The sequence below is a fragment of the Ascaphus truei genome, chromosome 4 (genome assembly GCF_040206685.1).
Source record: "Ascaphus truei isolate aAscTru1 chromosome 4, aAscTru1.hap1, whole genome shotgun sequence".
NCBI lineage: Eukaryota > Metazoa > Chordata > Amphibia > Anura > Ascaphidae > Ascaphus > Ascaphus truei.
This window is the reverse complement of record NC_134486.1, coordinates 227,098,424-227,118,761: the sequence shown is the minus strand read 5'-3', so window position 1 is coordinate 227,118,761 and position 20,338 is coordinate 227,098,424. Positions and strand designations below refer to the sequence as shown.

The following is a 20,338-nucleotide window of genomic DNA, read 5'->3' as shown; positions in this document are numbered from 1 at the left end:
GTGCTGCAAAGCGCAATGCAGAGCCTACACACCAAGATCGTGGAGGTAGAAGAACGGACAACAGGACTGGAGGTGGCCGTGGAAGCGGTCACTGAAAAGCAAGTGGAAACGGATGGGGAAATATCACTGATGAAAGAACAGATTGCTCGACTCCAGGATGCCCAAGAAGAGGCGGAGAATAGATCTCGTAGGAACAACCTCAGAATCTGAAACATCCCAGAGTCAGTCCTCAATGAAGAAATCAAGCCTTACCTCAACAGGCTATTCCAGAGTATCCTCCCTGAAGCTACCAACGCTAAGCTGGAATTGGACAGAGCCCACAGAATATACAGACTGAAAGAATTCGAAAACAGAGGGCCCAGAGATATAATTACAAGGCTCCACTATTACACCACCAAAGAGGAAATATACAACAAAGTCAGAAATCTAGACAAGATCCCTTTCGAAGATGCGGAACTACAGATCTTCTCGGACCTCGAACCAACAACAATTGCCAAAAGACGTGAACTCAAAGAAATCACAGGCTACCTGAGAAGCAAGGATGTCAGATTCAGATGGGGCTTCCCCTTCTGTCTCCAAGCTTCACACAAGGGAAAACAAGCCACCCTAAGATCCCCAGAGGAAGGACCGGAATTCATCTCTGCGCTGGGCTTGGAGTTCCCGGAGGAACTGAAGAGCGACACAGCGAGGCACATCTACAGACGAGACAAGAAAGGTGGCCCAGAGTGCCAAAGAACTCAAGATAACCGACCATGCCCCAAACATTGAGGCTTGACACCCGAACTAGACAAAGCTCCGAGAGCACAGGAGAGACTAGCCCACCTCACTTGGTGCCCCCAGCCTTGACCTTTTATGCCGATCCGAATAGAAGGTTATGAACAATTGGGGGAAGAAGGAAGTGAAAGAGAGCTGAATAACGATACAATTGATAGTAGAAGGAATAAGCCATTATTATTCCTCTAAAGACTTTGCTCAGCTTAGCTAACAATGCATCTGTGCTCCACTATACATTATGGTTGTTCCAAAAGTTTGACTGTTGTGTTTTATTTCCCTATATATGTGTTCTAGTTCCAATCAGCTTTACTAGAAAAGAAGGTTACCCAGCAAATCGGGCCACCGATGCGGGTCCAAGCAGGGACGCTGACTGCATACGTTCACAACCTTCCAGACCGCAAGTACTGCATTGCACCCCACACACACCCTTCACTTTTTCTTGACTCTGCATGTCCCAAACACCCCAAAAGCAGAGTCAAAGGCCCAAAGCAATAGAGGGCCCTACCCCACACCATGTTAAAAATCCCCAAGGTTACTTTTGTTCCAACCCACACCCCCCCTCCCCACTCCATCCCAATCGATACACACTTGTATACACCCAAAAAGACACAATTAAAAAACAAGCTAAGATAAGACCTAGCAGAGGGAGTGTACCTGTTCCGGTGAGGAGAGGCAATTCAGCGGGCACCACGAGGCAGAAGAAAAAAGTTGCTGAAGCTGGACTGTGCTGTATAACAAATCCTTTAATGAAGCATGATTAAAAAGAGGGGGGATGCATACCCCTGCGCCTCTAACGCGTTTCACCCGCAAATTGGGCTTTTTCAAAGAGTACATTACCCGTGTGCAGGCCATTGATATAACGGGAGTTAACCGGATGTGACGTCATCCAGCCAATGGGCTGTGAGTACGTCGCGAGCGGCATGATGGGATGCCAAGCTCACTGCCTGACGGCGCCAACACGGAGTGAACCGGAAGTGACGTCATCCAGCCAATGAGCTTATGGCCTGCCGCAAGCTGCATGATGGGTTACTGAGTCCAGGCTGGATGACAATCACGCGGCACCCCCGGGCATCAGTGTCATGCGCAGTTGGGACTGGGTGGTTAAAAACAAAGTTGAAAGGAACATTTAAGCAATCTACGTATCAAATATGGTATAACAATGCAATACATAATGTTAATAAAGTACAAAAGATTTGAAAACATACATTCCATAGAATATATGTGTATATTGTTGTAGAAAGCAAAATAATGCAATATTAATTAAAAATAAAAACAAGTAATGGCAAAAGGTAATGGGCATTTCCAATATCTGATTATTAATATTCTGATGGTATTAAAACATACAGTTAGTACATTTGTATTATAATTAGTACAGTTTGTTAGTATCATTGTTCAATCAAATATTAATCAATTATTATGTCATCATGCAGCTTGCGGCAGGCCATAAGCTCATTGGCTGGATGACGTCACTTCCGGTTCACTCCGTGTTGGCGCCGTCAGGCAGTGAGCTTGGCATCCCATCATGCCGCTCGCGACGTACTCACAGCCCATTGGCTGGATGACGTCACATCCGGTTAACTCCCGTTATATCAATGGCCTGCACACGGGTAATGTACTCTTTGAAAAAGCCCAATTTGCGGGTGAAACGCGTTAGAGGCGCAGGGGTATGCATCCCCCCTCTTTTTAATCATGCTTCATTAAAGGATTTGTTATACAGCACAGTCCAGCTTCAGCAACTTTTTTCTTCTGCCTCGTGGTGCCCGCTGAATTGCCTCTCCTCACCGGAACTGGTACACTCCCTCTGCTTGTCACATCAGCCTGGAGCACACAGAGCCGGTGGTTTCACACATACGTGAGTACTATTGCTGCCCCATGAGAGCTGCCCCAGGCATATAGGTTTATTCAGTTCAGAGAGACTGGAGAGGTCAGGGGGGGGGTTTCAAGACTCCCCCCTTACAACTCTGCATATCTCTGCCACCTTGTGCCATCTAGGGGATTCATGCACACAGCCTCAAGCACGCATCTTCACACTAAGTGACCCGGTTCAAAAGCAGTTAGATATACTCATTTTATTATTGTGGGTTAATACAAAGCTCTGCAGCACCGGGTGATTGGGGTCCTCTACCCCATATTTTTATCTTCCTAAGATAAGACCTAGACAACCCGAAAATCCCCACAGGACACCCAATAATAAAAAGATGTCCATAGTGATTATCTACGCAAGATATCTTAAACAAGTATATGGCTAAATTACTAAAGTTAAATGCCCAGAATGTAAAGGGCCTGAATTCTCCCATGAAAAGGAGACTATTGTATAGGGATCTCAAAGCTAGGCAAAGCGACATACATATGATCCAGGAAACACACCTAAATAGAGAGGATACGGTCAGGTTAAGAGACAGGAATTTCCACCAAATCTTCCACTCACCAGTGATAGGAAAAAAAGCAGGAGTAGCCATCCTGATTAGAACCAGCATCCCTTTTGAAGTAGAAAAAATAAAAAGAGATAAGATCGGCAGAATGTTAATTGTATCAGGCAAACTGGGCACAGCCGAACTAACACTAGTATGCCTATACGCCCCTAATACCGACCAGGAAAGCTTCATCAACGAGGCCTTCGACATAAGAAACCAAAACAGGAAGGGCTACATAATAAATGGAGGTTATCTCAACGCAGTTATAGATTGCACTAAAGACAAGACGAGACTCACGAGTAAAGAGCACCACTCGAGATTGAGGAGTTCAATCGCCCTTAAACAAAACATAAGAACAAGTGGGTTGGTCGACTCTTGGAGACTAATGAACCCCATAACCAAAGGATTTACCTTCTACTCAGCCCCACATAGCCAATACACCCGCATTGACTATATCCTTATATCTAGAGAACTGGCTGGCCGGATAACAAAAGCAGATATAGACAATATAACATGGTCAGACCACGCCCCGGTATCATTAACCATAAGAGACATGCACCAGAGGCCGACAGGCACACTCTGGCGTATGAATGACCTCCTACTTAGGATCCCAAAAACCAAAAAAGCCATAGAAACTGCCATACGAGATTACTTCTCACTAAACAACAACGGCCAAGTTAGCGACTGCACACTATGGGCAATGCACAAAGCCACTTTAAGAGGTAAAGTAATTAGTATTGCCTCCTATAGGAAAAGGGACAAAATGAAGAGGATAAACAACCTCAATAATAGCATTAGAAATAACGAAGAGACTTATCAACAAAATCCAACTGATACCGTTAGAGCCACGATTGATAAAGATAGATCAGAGCTTAAGGGTGTACTGATAGAAGATACTGAGAAAGCAACGAGGTGGACAAACCAGATATTTTATGAAAAAGACAATAAAGCAGACAGACAACTGGCGGCCAAACTCCGAAATAAAACAGCAAGCCTTAATATATATATAGCATTAAAACCAACCAAAATAACTTAACTTATAACCCAGCCGAAATCAACAAAGAGTTCGTTCAATACTACCGCGAATTATATAACCTGACAAATCCAGACCGAGATAACAGGGAGCTAGAAACAAAACTAGATGAATACATAAAAGGATCAAAACTAACCAAACTAGATAAATCAGAATCTGCCCATTTAGTAGCCCCAATAACATCCGAGGAGGTATAAGCAGCTATTAAATCCCTCAAGATCTCTAAAGCCCCGGGCCCAGACGAGTCCACTAACTTCTACTACAAGAAATTTGAAAACATACTGAAACCATACCTAATCCAATGGTTCAACAAAATTCTAGATGGTGAAGCCCCACCGAAAGAATCCCTAGAAGACTCCATTATCGTCATACTAAAAGAAGGGAAAGACCCTGTGTTATGCTCTAGCTATAGGCCCATCTCTCTGATCAATACAGACATAAAACTATTAGCCAAAATCTTAGCAACTAGATTGAACCGAGTACTAAACACCTTGATCCACCCAGATCAGGTGGGGTTCACCCCAGAACGACAAGCTTCCGATAATATTCGGAGAATAATTAATATCATTCACAACAGTAATACGAACCAACGTCCCACCCTGTTCCTGGGGCTAGATGCCGAGAAGGCTTTTGACCGAGTGGACTGGTCGTTTATGTTCCCAGTTTTCAGAGAGATGGGCCTACACGAAAATTTTATTATGGGTATTAAAGCGTTATACTCCAACCCAATAGCTACAGTGCGTACCTCAGGCTACACTTCAACACCATTTAAAGTCTCTAACGGAACTCGACAGGGATGCCCACTCTCACCTATGCTGTTTGCCATGTGCATTGAGGTACTAGCCTCAAGGATTAGAGAGAATAAGGGGATAGAGGGAGTTCCTATAAGAAACAATATATACAAAGTGTCCTTATTCGCGGACGATACTCTACTCTCCCTGACTAACCCAGAAACTTCACTAAGAAACCTATTTGACACATTGGATGAATTCGGCAAACTATCAAACTTCAGAGTGAATCACACTAAATCAGAGGCTATAGGCCTACACATACCTAGAGAAACAGAAAGTGCACTAAAGAAAACATTCCCAATAAAATGGATGCCAGACAAAATGAGATATTTGGGAGTGTACATTACAAGACAATATGATGACACCTATAGAGCAAACTACCCAAACCTTATCAAAAGCTTGAAAAAAAACCTAGAAGCCTGGTCAAGATACCAGATATCCTGGTCGGGCAAGATTATATCAGTAAAAATGAACTTGTTACCCAGAATACTCAACCTATTCCAAGTGCTTCCACTAACCGTCCCAATCTATGTAATAAGAGACCTGGAAACAGAGATTACTAAATGTATCTGGAATGGGAGAAAACCCAGAATCAAGAAAAAATTGATGGTCCTCCCTCTGACCCGGGGAGGCCTGGGTCAACCAGACTTAGCTACTAAATATTACGAAGCAGCCAGACTAAGCCCACTAATTTATTGGTCCGCAGCCCCAGGAAAAACACCGTGGGTGGACAGAGAGAGGTCGGAAGCTGGGTACGAGGAGCTCGCGTCTCTCCTATGGGTAAATAAGGCAAATAGGCAGCCAAGCTATAGAAATCATCCAGTCTTACTACACTCCTTGAATATCTGGGATAAAAATTGCAAACACAAGCAGATCTCCTCCATCCCATCGCCCCTAACACCAATCAGATCTAACCCTGAATTCACCCCAGCACATAACTCGAACATTTTTAAACAATGGGACGAGAAAAGACTATCCAAGTTAGGAGACATGCAGAGAAGAGGCAAGATCAAAACATTTATGGGGATAAGAGAGGAGTACAATATTTCAAGCGCACAAATATTCCAATATATGCAATTGCCCCACTTTGTCTCCCCGATACAAGCAGGAGACACCTGGAACAGACCACTCACCAATTTTGAGAGTCTGTTCCAAAGGGGACACTATAACAGAGGGACGATTGCCCAATTTTATCAGACACTATTGAAGCAAAATGAAGGCCAAACAAGCAAAAACATATCGGACTGGGAACGCGATATTGGGAACCCCTTAGAAGAAGAGGACTGGGAAGAAATATACGAAAGGATAGCCAAGGCTTCTCGGTGCTCAACAATCAGGGAAACAAATCTGAAAGTCCTACACAGATGGTACTATACCCCAGCGCGCCTCCACTCTTTTCCCCCACTAACTTCCCCTATGTGTTGGCGTAACTGCGGCCAAATAGGCACATTTAAACACATATGGTGGTCCTGCCCTAAGATAATCCTTTTTGGGGGGAGAATCAGGCGGCTAATAGAAGGGGTAACAGGCCTGGACCTACCCTGGAACATAGAAACAGTGCTCCTACTAAAACCTAATGAGGGCCTAGAGAGAAAAATAGACTATTTGATAACACAGATCCTATCAGCAGCAAAACACTAATAGCAAAACACTGGAAGCAGAACAACCCCCCTCTATCACTGAGGTAGTACACAAGATAAACTATATAATGTCAATGGAGAGACTCACAAGCCTGATCCATGACCGGCACCACACCTTTCTGACAACATGGGATCCGTGGGAGACATACATTTGGAAAAATCCAATAGGGTCGACGAAATAAAAAAACTATTAATGGATAAACCGACTTAGCTCTGATTAAGGATGTTTCAAGTGTAATTGAATGTATGCTTCCTGCGAGGAGCGCATGATAGATGTCACCCTACTACCCCTTCCCCCCACACCCTTTTATTTTCTGTACCCACTCCCCATCCCTCCCCCCTCTCTTTTGTTTTCCCTTTTGTTTTCAGTTTGGAAAAACAATAAAAAATACAAGTTATATAAAAAAATAAATCTACACAGTTCCTCCTGCCAGCTTTGCTTTCCTGTGGAACAGCTTCTATCACCACCCAAGCTTTTGTGGATTCTGGAAGCACAGCGAATTTCATTGACCGCAAATTTGCAGAGCACCATTCCACCCCTCTCCGACCAAGAAAGAGTTTGTTGGCTGTGAAGGTCATTGATGGAAGAACTCTAGTACCCGGGACCATCACCCATCAACCCATAACCTCACTGCTATCTATGGGGATACAACATAAAGAAACACTCTCCTTTTATGTGATTCACTCTCCCTCGAATCCAGTGCTCATAAGATTCCTTTGGTTGCATCACCACAACTCCAAAATCGATTGGGCGAGCAGGTAAGTGGCAACTTGGGGACAACATTGCCATGAGTCCTGTCTTACAGTTCCTCATCCCATCTCTGAAATTCGAGTATCCATGGAGGCCTCATCGTCTAGCCTTTGAGTTTCCTACCAGGAATTTGATGATGCATTTGACAGGAAAACGTTACCTCCCCATCGTCAGTAACGATTGTGCCATCAAACTTCTTGCAAGGGATATCCCTAATCAAAGGAGCACGTACCCCTTTCGGAGCCAGAAACCAAGGCTATGTGTAAATACATCTCAGAGAACCTTCTACGACGGTTTATTCACAAGTCTATTTCCCCAGCTGGACCTGGCTTCTTCTGAGTCTCCAAAAATGATGGTTCCCTCAGGCCTTATATACCCAGGCCTAAATAAATTCACAATAAAGAACTGTTACCCGATACACCTCATCCCCAAACTATTCGACGGGTTATGCAGAGCCTCTATTTTCACCAAACTAGATCTTCAACAGGCATACAGCTTTATTCAATTCAACGAGGGTGACGAGTGGAAAACCTGCACTCGTGACGGCCACTATGAGCATCTGGTCATGCCCTTTGGGTTGTGCAACACTCCGTGTTTCAGAACTTTATCAACAAGATATTATGGCACCTACTCGATCAGTTTCTCGTTATATATCTGGACGCTATTCATATCGTCTCTAAGTGCTTGTACATTGGACACAGGTTAAAGTAGTTATCCAACGACCTCAGGAACCCTCACTTTTTGCGAAGATCGAAAAATGCCAGTTTGAGCAGAGGAAGCTGTCCTTCCTCGGTTATTTCCTCCCCCCCCTTGGTTTAGAGATGGATAGCACAAAAAAAAAGTGTCAGCAGTACTTGATTGGCCCTTACCAGAGGTCTTCAACATTCTCAATGATTCCTCGTTTTTGGAAACTACTAGAGGGGATTAATCCCAAACTTTTCCAAGTTAGTTTTGCCCATCACAGCCCTTACCAAGCAAGGGACGGATCCTACTAAATGATCTTCTGAGGCTCTATTGGTTTTCAAAAAGCTCAAATCCGCTTTTTCCTCTGCACCAATGTTGATCTACCCGGATCCTACAAAACCCTTTGTGTTGGAAGTAGATGTATCCCACCTGGCAGCTGGAGCTGTTCTAACTCAATCCCTGTGGCTTTTTCTTCTTCAGCCGCAGAGAGGAATTATGACATCAGTAATCGTGAACTGCAGACCATTAAAATCGGATTAATGGAGACATCTGCTAGAGGGGACTGTGTAGCCCATCACAATCCTTACGGATCACAAGAACCTCAAATACATTGAAGGAACAAGGAGACTCGGGACATAACAGGCTAGATGGGCACTTTTTTCAACCAGTTTAATTTTGTGATTTCCTTTTCCCAGGATCCAAGAACATAAAGACAGGCCATTTCTTGCCAATATTGCCCAGATGGTTCTAAGGAATCAAATGAGGGTCCTATCATTCTTCCTTCACAAATCATTTCAGTAGTTTCCTCTCCCCTTCTGGAATGGATTTCTCAGGTCCAGGCAGAAGATCTTAGGCCAAAGTCCACCATTTCCCCAAACTTTTTGTTGCCCCCCTCAACCCCCCCCCTCCCCAATTCCAAAGAGAAATGCTACAATAGGGGCATCAATCCAAAATAGTTGGCCATCCAGTGGTGAGGAAGCCCTGTGGCTTCCTGGAACATATCTTTTGGGGGCCTGAGATTTGCAGAGATGTGAAAAGTTTCTGAGCTTGTGGAGATCTTTATCAGGGAAGTGTTCCACCTGCATGGAGCCCCTATGGACATAGTCTCCAATCGTGGGTCCCAGTTTATCTCCAAATTCTGGTGGGCCTTGTGACGAAAATGGAAATCCCCTCCACCCCCAGTCCAATGGACTCACGGGAAGGACAACCAGTCCTTGGAACAGTTCTTCTGCTGCTTCATGTCTGAGCTACAGGACAACTGGGTGGACCTGTTTCCATGGGCTGAGTTTTCCCGTATCTCGCTTAAACATGATTCCACTCTGGAATACCCCCTTTTATGTGCCTAAGAGTATCACCCTTCGGTCCTCCACACTTCTGCCTCTCCCTCCGGAGTATCCGTGGTTTATGACAGGTTCAGATAACTGCAGGACCTCTGGAAAAGGATCCATATCAACCTGGTTTCATCTTAGTTCCTGGCGGACGCCTACTTAAGACTGCACTTCCTACATGAATTTGCCAAGCAAAGGTTCCGGTTTGTCTGCAGTTCCTACAATGTTACCTGTATCCTCTTACCTGAGGATCCCTGTTGCCGACCCCTGCCTGTGACCCAGACCCTGTACCTTGCCGTGTGCTTTAACCTTAGCCTGTGACCCAGACCTTGCATCTCTGCCACTTGCCTTGATCTTCTGCCTGTATCCCGACTATGATAACTCTAGATAAAACTCTGTCCCCTGGCTCTGGTCAGTTAATATATAGCCATACCTTAGAGCTGCAGGTCCGCTTCCTGATCTCAGAAGAGCACCGTTATATGTATGTATTGTTGTTGCAGCGTACATGCAACGACACAGTTGTCTCTTGACAAGGCTTATTTATTCAGCCTTAAAACATACAGCACACAAAACAAAATAGCTTATCTTCAGCATGCCAAACAAAGCAGGTTCTCTTCAGCATGCAGGACACAACAGTTCATCAAAAAAATGTACTTTGCAAACAGACCTTATATCAGTAATCTCTTCAGTAACTCACTCCTGTCTCCTAACCAGCTAGCTGCATGTGTGCACATCCTTTGGTTTTTAACACACCTTGATTAGGCAGCTGGGATTCAACTAATTGCCATGAGCTTCCCAGCTGAAGTTAACCTCATCACTGCTGCACTGCAGACTAAACATATGTCTGCCAGGCATATAGCTGGTGGCTTTTATTTACCCTGTCACATTCCTCCCCTATTAGTGTATGGCTGGGGCAACGCATGGCTGAAGCCCGACCATCCACCCCTTCTCTAGAAAAGAAATCCGCATTTGCACTCTCTTTTCCCGGCCTGTGCTGAATCTCAAATGAGAAGGGTTGGAGGGCCATATACCACCTAGTTAACCTAGCATTGGAATCTTTCATGCTATTTAACCACTTCAGTAGAGCATGGTCTGTCACCAGAGTAAAATGGACTCCTGCCAGGTAATGCCTTAAAGCCTCGATTGCCCACTTTACTGCGAGGCACTCCTTCTCAATCACTGAGTTATTTTTTTCCCTCGGGAACAATTTCCTACTCAGGAAAAGGATAGGGTGTTCACCTCCCTCAAACGGTTGTGACAACACTGCCCCTAGTCCTATCTCTGATGCATCCATTTGCACTACAAAAGGCCTGTTGAAGTCTGGGCTTCTAAGGACGGTACCCTCTGATAGACACCTTTTTATGTCCTCAAAGGCTCTCTGACACTCCCTTGACCATACCACTTGTGTAGGGGCACACATTTTTGTGAGGTCCGTTAAAGGGGCTGCCACTTCCGAGTAGTTGGGGATGAACCGCCGGTAGTATCCTGCTAAACCCAGCAGAGAGCGTACCTGCGTTTTTGTTTGGGTGGTCGGAACTTCTTTCAGGGCAACTACCTTGTCGGCTAGTGGCCTTACTTTTCCACCTCCCACTGCATACCCTAAGTATTTGGTTTCTGCCTTACCCAAGGCACATTTCTTAGAGTTGGCTGTGAGCCCTGCCTCTCTTAGAGATTTGAGGACCGCTTTCAGCCTATTTAGATGGGCCCAAAGAAAAACTGCATCTGTGGGAAATCTTAGCAAATTTCCTAGAAAGGTTGAGAAGTATCCGGTTGGGTAACATCTTATGTACATTTGTATTTTAAATTTGTATATCACTGTTTATATTTAAGGAAATTGTGGCGCCTATGCGAATCATTTAGAGTATATTTAGATGGGCCCGCCAGTGTTTACTATAAATGACAATGTCATCTAGGTAGGCTGCGGCATAAGTCCTATGGGGTCTCAGCACCTTATCCATGAGTCTCTGAAATGTGGCTGGGGCTCCATGCAGTCCAAATGGCATTGTCACAAACTGGTATAAACCCATGGGAGTGGCAAAGGCTGTTTTGCACTTGGACTTTTCCTCTAAGGGTATTTGCCAGTATCCTTTTGTTAAGTCCAGCGTGGATATATATTCCGCGTTACCAAGGGCGTCAATTAATTCGTCCACCCTTGGCATCGGATATGCATCAAACTTGGATTCCGCATTGACTTTTCGGACGTCCACACAAAATCTTACCTTCCCATCGGGTTATAGGGACCATAACTAGTGGACTACACCACTCACTGCATGATTCCTCAATCACTCCTAAGTGTAACATTTCTTGTACCTCCTTCTCTACCAGGGCCCTACGACTTTCAGGCAACCTATAAGGATGGGAACGTACTTTTACCCCAGGTGCTGTCTCGATCGCATGTGAAATTAAGTTAGTTTGTCCTGGTAAATCAGAAAAAACATCATGGAATTGTGTAATTATTGCTAACAAGTCCCCTTTTTGTTCAGAGGACAACTGTTTACCCATTGGGATTTTATCAACACCCACAATGTTCTCCCGTGGGAGCTGAGGACCCAAGTCCGTTTCCTCCTCCACCGGGTGGATGAATAGAGACCGCTGCATCTTCCAGGGTTTCAGCAAGTTCACATGATAAATTTGTTTACCCTTTCTGGACCCTGGTTGAGCGATCTCGTAATTCACATCACCCGTGCGGTGGAGTACTTCGAATGGGCCCTGCCATTTGGCCAGGAGTTTACTCTCACAACTGGGTAACAATAACATCACCTGGTCTCCCGGGTGAAACACTCTCATGCGAGCATTCTGATTGTAATGTCTCTCCTGACTTTCCTGGGCTGATCTAAGATTCTCCCTAGCAAAATGGCCGACCACATCTAGGCGCTTCCTAAGGTATAGTACATATTGCAGGGTATTCTTAGAAGGGGACCGCTGTTCCTCCCAGGACTCCTTTAGGAGGTCTAGGATACCCCAGGGTTGGCGGCCATACAGCAGTTCAAATGGAGAGAATCCCGTGGAGGCCTGGGGAACTTCCCGCACTGCAAACAGCAGAAAAGGGAGAAGTTCATCCCAGGCTCTCTTCTCTGAATCTACAAATTTCCTCAGCATCCCTTTTAGAGTTCGGTTAAATCTTTCCACCAATCCGTCAGTCTGTGGATGGTAGACCGATGTCTGAACAGACTTGACCTCTAGTAATTTTAAGACATCCTGCATCAATTTAGCCATAAAATTTGTACCTTGGTCTGTCAACATCACCTGGGGAAGTCCAACCCGTGAGAACAGCTCCAACAACTTGTTGGCTACTTGCTTCGCCGTTGCTGTTCTCAGGGGGAACGCCTCAGGATATCTTGTTGCATAATCAACTATTACAAGAATAAACCTGTGTCCTTTCGCAGAAGGTTCTAGAGGTCCTACCAAGTCTACCCCAATCCTCTCAAAGGGAACTGACACCAAGGGTAGTGGAACCAAAGGGGCTGGTTTTTGTCCCTTTGGACTAGTTAGCTGGCACTCCGGACATGCTGCACATAACTTAGCAATATCACTATGCATCCCTGGCCAATAGAATCGGGACAAAATACAGTCCAATGTTTTATCCCTGCCCAGGTGACCACCCCAAGGGACAGTATGGGCTAAAGTGAACACAAATTTAACAAACGCCTTGGGAACCAATATCTGTCTGGTGACCTCCCCTGTTTGTGTCTGCCTATTCACCCTATACAGGATATCATTTGATAACTCAAAATGGGGGAATACTATCACCCCCTGTACATTCAAAATGTGCTTATCAATTTTTACCACCTTGTCATACTGTCTAGCAAGGACTGGGTCTTCCCTTTTCCTTTGGCGAAAATCAGGGAGGTATAGGTCTGGTAAATCTCCAGGGCCCATATCCCCCTCCCTCTGTCCATCCCCAGTCGTCACTTGTGACTTCTGGCTATTAGAATGGTCACCTTGAGACCCAGATTTCGGCAACCAGTCCTGTTTGTCAGAGCGTTTTTGCTTCCGAGTCTTTTGAACCTGGTGTCTACTGGGAAAAAGGTCTGCCGAGAAGGGGAACAGTTTGCCAGGGTTCTCCTGAGCCATAGAATAAGAGACTGGAGCCATTAGGTCCGAAAAGAAAGGCCAGTCCCGGCCGAGCACAACGGGGGCAGGGAGCCAAGGAACGACTCCTACTTCGAGGTAGGCCTCCTGGCCTTTTACCTGTAGCCGGATTTTGGCCGTCGGATACTGCTTTACATCGCCGTGTATACATTCTATACTCCATGGGGAGTCAAAAGAACACACGTTAGGCGGTAACAGTTCCTGGAGGACCGGAGTTTTCCCAGAGCCCGAATCTACAAGGGCCTGGACGTTTTTCTCCCCAAACTGGGCTGGAAGTAGCCAGGGCTTGTAACTTTCTCCAGTGAAGGCCGATGCGACGGTCCTGTTGAAGGAACAATCCATCTGTGGGCAGTCCACGTGCCGGTGGCCTTGTTCTCCGCAGGCGGAACATGGAGAGGGTTCCCTCGCAGGAGGGTGCCACGGATAGCGCTCCGCTGGACCGGATACTGGAGACCAAGCATCTGGTGGGTCCTGTGGGCGACGTCCTCGGAAGTTCCTCTCATTTGGCGACCAGCCGACATCATGAAGGGGATGAGGGTCTCGGCGGGGACCAGCATTTGGACTCCGCCCTTGCTGGAATGACTGCTCCTTCCATTGGACTTGGCGGTTGCGTATGAACGGGCCGTAGGTTCCCCGTTGATCCGACCTCCCTCTTTGGGCATCCGCAAGTGCCGGTGGAGTCAGATCCGTCGGGTCCAGGACACTCGCCTGCTTCTCAGCCCCAAGGAAGTTCTCCACGAATCGGACCGCCAAAGCTAGGGTTTCAGCACCGTGGCGTTTTACCCACAAGCGTGCGGAAGGGGGTATTATCTGTAGAAATTGTTCCAACACCACCTGCTCAAGAATTGCCTCCTTAGTGCACTCCTCGGGTTGTATCCAGCGTGTACACAAGTCCAATAACTGCTGAGCGAGGACCCGGGGTCTCATCTTAGCAGAGTACTTCATGTTCCGGAATTGCTGCCGGTAGGTCTCTGGGGTCAGACCTAAGTGATCCAGTATGGCGGCTTTTACTTGTCGGTAGTCCATTGCCTGATCTACAGGGAGGCCCCGATATGAGGCCTGGGCTTCTCCTATGAGGAGCGGGGGCCAAAGCAATGGCCCAGCGATCTGCAGTCCAGCCCTGAGCTTCGGCAACCCTTTCAAATATCAGTAAAAAAGCCTCTGGATTCTCGTTTGGAGCCATTTTCCTCAGGAGTATTGGGGGTTTGTTTGCAGGTTCGGGACTGGCAGACCCCTGGAATTGGGTCAGCAGACTGGCCATCCGATCATCCTATGCTGCCTGCTGCTGCAATAGTCTTTCATCTCTCTCTGCTTGTAGTTGGGCCTGCTGACACAGAAACTCTTTTAAAAATTCTTCCATTTTTCTCATTCTTGTGTGTGTGTGTGGCCCTTTTACTGCAGGAGCCCTTCAAAATCCCGGCACTTCTGATACCATATGTTGCAGCATACATGCAACGACACATGCGGGGTCTCTTGACAAGGCTTATTTATTCAGCCTTAAAACATACAGCACACAAAACAAAATAGCTTTTCTTCAGCAGACAAAACAAAATAGCTTATCTTCAGCATGGCAAACAAAGCTGGTTCTCTTCAGCATGCAAACAAAACAGGTTTTCTTCAGCATACAGGACACAACAGTTCATCAAAAAAATGTACTTTGCAAACAGACCTTATATCAGTAATCTCTTCAGTAACTCACTCCTGTCTCCTGACCAGCAAGCTGTATGTGTGCACATCCTTTGGTTTTTAACACACCTTGATTAGGCAGCTGGGATTCAACTAATTGGCATGAGTTTCCCAGCTGAAGTTAACCTCATCACTGCTGCATTGCAGACTAAACATATGTCTGCCAGGCATATAGCTGGTGGCTTTTATTTACCCTGTCACAATTGTGTTGTTTGTTTTTTCCTGTTATGGGAACTTCAAGTAAAAACAGTGTTGTCTGCAGACCTCTAGAAAGGATTTCCCTCCCTCATTCTATACTGAAGGTATTGCAAAAGTTGTATTTAGGGAGCTGTTATTTGTAGGACTAGGTAGCATTTCATGTCCGTAAAATAATTAATAGAAGTCTTGTTATCACTGATATTAGATTTATAGCCTTTATGTTTATGACTTCTAGTTGTGTATATTAATTTAATATGCCCCAAATAGCAATAAATTTACTTAGCGTATTACCAACACAAGGGATAGATTAAATAGTATCCTTTGGATACTATTGCAATTTTTCCGATTGGCAATGTTTTCATATATGGCAATTAATCAAACTTTAATTAAAAGCACAAGTCTTTTTCATTGACAATATGAAAATAAATAATAATTCCAGAAATCCGTACAATTATTAGAAATTATGTTTCCTTTTAATTAGGAACATTTTCATAGGAATGTTAAAGGATTATATGATAGACACAAACTTGACAAGTGATTACAACAAAGGGCATAGTGCAGTGCAGTTGTAAACTATCATACATAAAATACCAGTGTTATCGTTTATACCAACAAGCATCTACATATTACATTTTATAAAATCCAAAGTAATACAGGCATGGCATTTTACAATTCAATTTTAGAAAAATGAAATCATAATTTTTTATTTTGATATTACATATAGCCAATTCCATAATATTTTTAAAATAATTATTTGCCAATTCATTTTGATGAGGTATAATTATAATTTTTTTCTATATTGTCCTTTATATTTCATTGTTCATGGTTTGTATACTTAATACATATTTCATGGTAACTTGGCTACAGTAAGGAGCTGGTAATTGTTTTTTTTCTTTTTTTTTTCTCCCCATTTCTGAACACCTCTGTGTTTTGGCAAACAGTCTTAGCAAGCTCAAAACCCAAACCCACTACAGTGTGTGTCTGTGTCTGTGTCACACATAAAAAGATCACTTGTGAGCACGTTCACATGTCTTAGACAGGTCTGAAACCCTGCCTTTCACCATTATCACCTAGCATACAGTGTTTCCACTGCAGCAAGGGATTCTGGGAAAAGACATGCAAATGAACACACAATGTGTCATCTTTTGCCTGAAATCCATTTTTACATGGAAACCTTATAAGCGAATGCTTGCTATTAACACAGATTTTAAGCACAGCATGGGAATCAGATGCAAAGCTAGAGAAACCACTCACAGACATGTTTCAACCTTAATGGGTCTCATCAGTGTGGGGTTGGTTGTACTGGCTTTGCAATTACATACATACATTATTATTTTTTTGTATTTTATATATTTATATATAATATATATATATTTATATATATATATATATTTTTTATATGTGTATATATGGATGATTTACAGACACAATAACATACAAATTAGTTACTCCCTGATTGCCGATTAAGAAGCCTTAATTTTTACAATGGCATTGATAGGCAAACAAGGCATGGTTAGAATTATCTGTTGTACTGTATGTGCTTAAGCTAACATGAGGGGAAGGCAGTAAAACTGTAAAGTGTAAACTGCAAGTCAAAGCATTCTAACACAAAAAATAGATATTTTTGTCTGCATGCATTCTTAACAAGCAGTATGAATAGGTTATATAATATATAACTACCTTTGTAATGACAACTTCTTGTTTAGATCTCCAGAAACGAATGATCCTTTCACATATATACAGCACCAAAGGACCCAACACCCATTTCCACGTCTGTTAAAAAAAAAAAAAAAAAAAAAAAAAGGATATAGGCCCATATTTACTAGGCAGTCTAATGAGCTGTTATCCATATCTGGATAATAGATATTTCCCATTACTGTACTGTATGTGTTGGGGGGGAAGAGGGGTGTATTTATTTAAATGTTAGCAAAAAAAATTGGCCACGGGATTGGTACCACAGGCCAGCGGGGAACCACAGGGACCACTCGAGGGCCCCTAGACACCCACGGGGACTATCCGAGGGCCCCCGGACACCTGTGGGGACCACCTGAGGATCCCCGGATACACACGGGGACCACCTCATGGCCCCCAGACACCTACAGGGACCACCAGAGGACTCCCTGACACCCACGGGGACCAGCCAAGGGCCCACAGACACCCACAGGGTGCACCTGAGGACCCCCGGCCTCTGGTATCAATCATGGGGGGGGGTAGAGGAGGTGGGTATTAGTGTTGTTGTGTTTTTAATGTTTATGGTGGGTAGCAGCTGCTTTAATATAAATTTTAATACTAGTGTATGGGCAGGGGGGCTCCGGAGCAGAACTGCATTGATTTGAGGTCCGGGGACCCCAAATTCCAAACCCCCTGCTTCCCGAGATACAGACCCCCATTATGTGGTGTCTCGAGAAATCATGGGAGCGCAGATTCCAATTTGCAATAGATAAGAAAAGCACACAATAGTGCAAATAAAGTTAAATCAAACAATGTGATATGGATATATCAGGTGAATGGAGACTCACGGGGCATCAAATAAAATTGGGCATGTCAGAGATCAGTGGCAGATGCTTGACTCTGTAGTGATAGGTGAACAACCCCACAGCTGGATATCTGATGTGGTGTAACCGGCACACACAGCAACCTCATCAATCAGAGTAATGGGGAAAAAAGAGAGGCTTCCATAGCGTAACACAATAATATCAATTTATACACACAATAAAATTAACACTTACAGTGTCATAAAATCAAATGGGCACATAAGACAAACAATATCACCAGCTCCAGTCTCCTCCGCCTTGACCTCACGTTCCGGACCACAGGAGCCAAGATCAGCTGACACACAGATATGACGACTGGGACGAGGATCCCCTGTATCCTAAGCGTGGCACATTCACTGTGCGAGGTATCGGCATCCGGTGATGTGATCTGCACAGTGTACACGGTAGATACGCTAGAAGGTACAGTCCATGTCGCGGGGAGACATCCGGTGAACTTCCAGGTAGTAGCTGATGATGTCACAGGCAGCGACTCTATGCGTTTCACTAAACAGTGTAGCTTCGTCAGGTGTCAGTCAAAAGTCACTGTTTAGTGAAATGCGTAGAGTCGCTGCCTGTGACGTCATCAGCTACTACCCGGATGTTCACCGGATGTCTCCCCGCAACATGGACTGTACCTTCTAGCGTGTCTACCACGTACACTGTGCAGATCACATCACCGGATGCCGATACCTCGCGCAGTGAATGTGCCACGCTTAGGACACAGGGGTTCCTCGTCCTGGTCGTCATATCTGTGTGTCAGCTGATCTTGGCGGCTCCTGCGGTACGTGAGGTCCAAGGTGGGGGAGACTGGAGCTGGTGATATCGCTTGTATTAAGTGCCCATTTGATTTTATGACACTGTAAGTGTTAATTTTATTGTGTGTATAAATTGATATTATTGTGTTACGCTATGGAAGCCTCTCTTTTTTCCCCATTACTCTGATTGATGAGGTTGCTGTGTGTGCCGGTTACATCACATCAGATATCCAACTGTGGGGTTGTTCACCTATCACTACAGAGTCAAGCATCTGCCACTGATCTGACATGCCCGATTTTATTTGATGCCCCGTGAGTCTCCATTCACCTGATATATCCATATCACATTGTTTGATTTAACTTTATTTGCACTATTGTGTGCTTTTCTCACCTATTGCATATTGGAATCTGCGCTCCCCTGATTTCTCGAGACGCTCTACAATAGAAGTGGAATCTACAGACCATCCACTTTAAGGGTTTTGAGCTGCATTTTGTTCACAATTCACTTGTATTTACTTTTATATTTTCACGGCTATATTGCCTTTATCACTGCGCCACCCTATTTTGCACTTTTGTTGCATATTCTATCACCCCATTATGGGGTGCCAGTATCTTCTATTCATTTAAATGTCCCGCGTCACGTGACCGTGGGAATAAAATGCATAGGAGATACCAGAACCCCATAACGGGTCCCATATCTCGAGAAACAGGGGGTCCCCGGACCTGAAATCAGCATGGTTCTGCTCCGTAGACCCCCTGCTCATCTACATTAGTAATAAAATTTATATTAAAAAACATTAATTTCATACAAGATTTGAGCAAGGAGAGGTGACTCTCCCTGAGCAGCTCTCTCTGCAGCTGAAAGAAATCACCGGGTAAAGGCCTTTTCAGAGAGGCGATCCTCAAGTCGCCAGCTACTTGCCCATTTTGGGAATTTTGCTATCACAGGTAATCAAGGCTTTCTGAATACCATGATAGCAATGATCAAAAAAAATGGCGATATAAATGGCCCGGCGAATTTTTTATGAACGCTTATAGCATAGGCCCCTAAGTATGAGCAGTTTTTTAGGTGTTGTGGTTCTAAAAGAACTGTGTTGTGTTTTTGGGGGGGGGGGGGGGGTTATGATAAAGTATGAAAAACTAAACAAAAAGATAAACACAAAATAAAAAACATACATAAAAAATAAACACAACCTTAGGATGAGCCTTCCTCTAGTTTTAACTTGAATCTCTCTCAGATTAGAAAAATGATATCCAAGTTTGACGGAACTTCTGAACAAATTCAAAAGTAAGGATTCAAAATCCTTAATGAATATATACCGTATTTCCTCGATTCTAAGACGTACCTTTTATCCCATTTTCACATATCTGAAATAGGGTTGCGTCTTAGAATTGATGTACTAAAAAAAAGTGTTTAAATCAGCTAGCCGACGCTGCTGGAGATGCGGCCCAGGGATCTTCACAGTGTGCAGCAACAGCATGGCTCCAATCACGGCTTGCCCCCCCCCCCCTCCACGAGGTGCAGAGAGATCAGCTGGAGATGCCTGCTAGGGATCTTCACATTGCCCAGCAGACCCCCCCCCCCCTCCCTTCCCCCCTGTCGAATCTCTGTGTGAACTGCAGGAGGTGCAGATAGAGCTGTGTGTCTGTGAGTGTCT

At 44.6% G+C, this 20,338-nt stretch overlaps 1 protein-coding gene across 1 annotated transcript in view; it reads right to left on the bottom strand.

Moving 5' to 3' along the window:
• NOX3 (NADPH oxidase 3) overlaps positions 1-20,338 on the bottom strand; it is a 131,575-nt gene that overhangs the window by 48,448 nt on the left and 62,789 nt on the right. Inside the window, exon 8 of the mRNA XM_075596960.1 lies at positions 17,072-17,164. Within this exon, the coding sequence (XP_075453075.1) occupies positions 17,072-17,164 (93 nt within the window). The remainder of the gene's footprint in view (positions 1-17,071; positions 17,165-20,338) is intronic.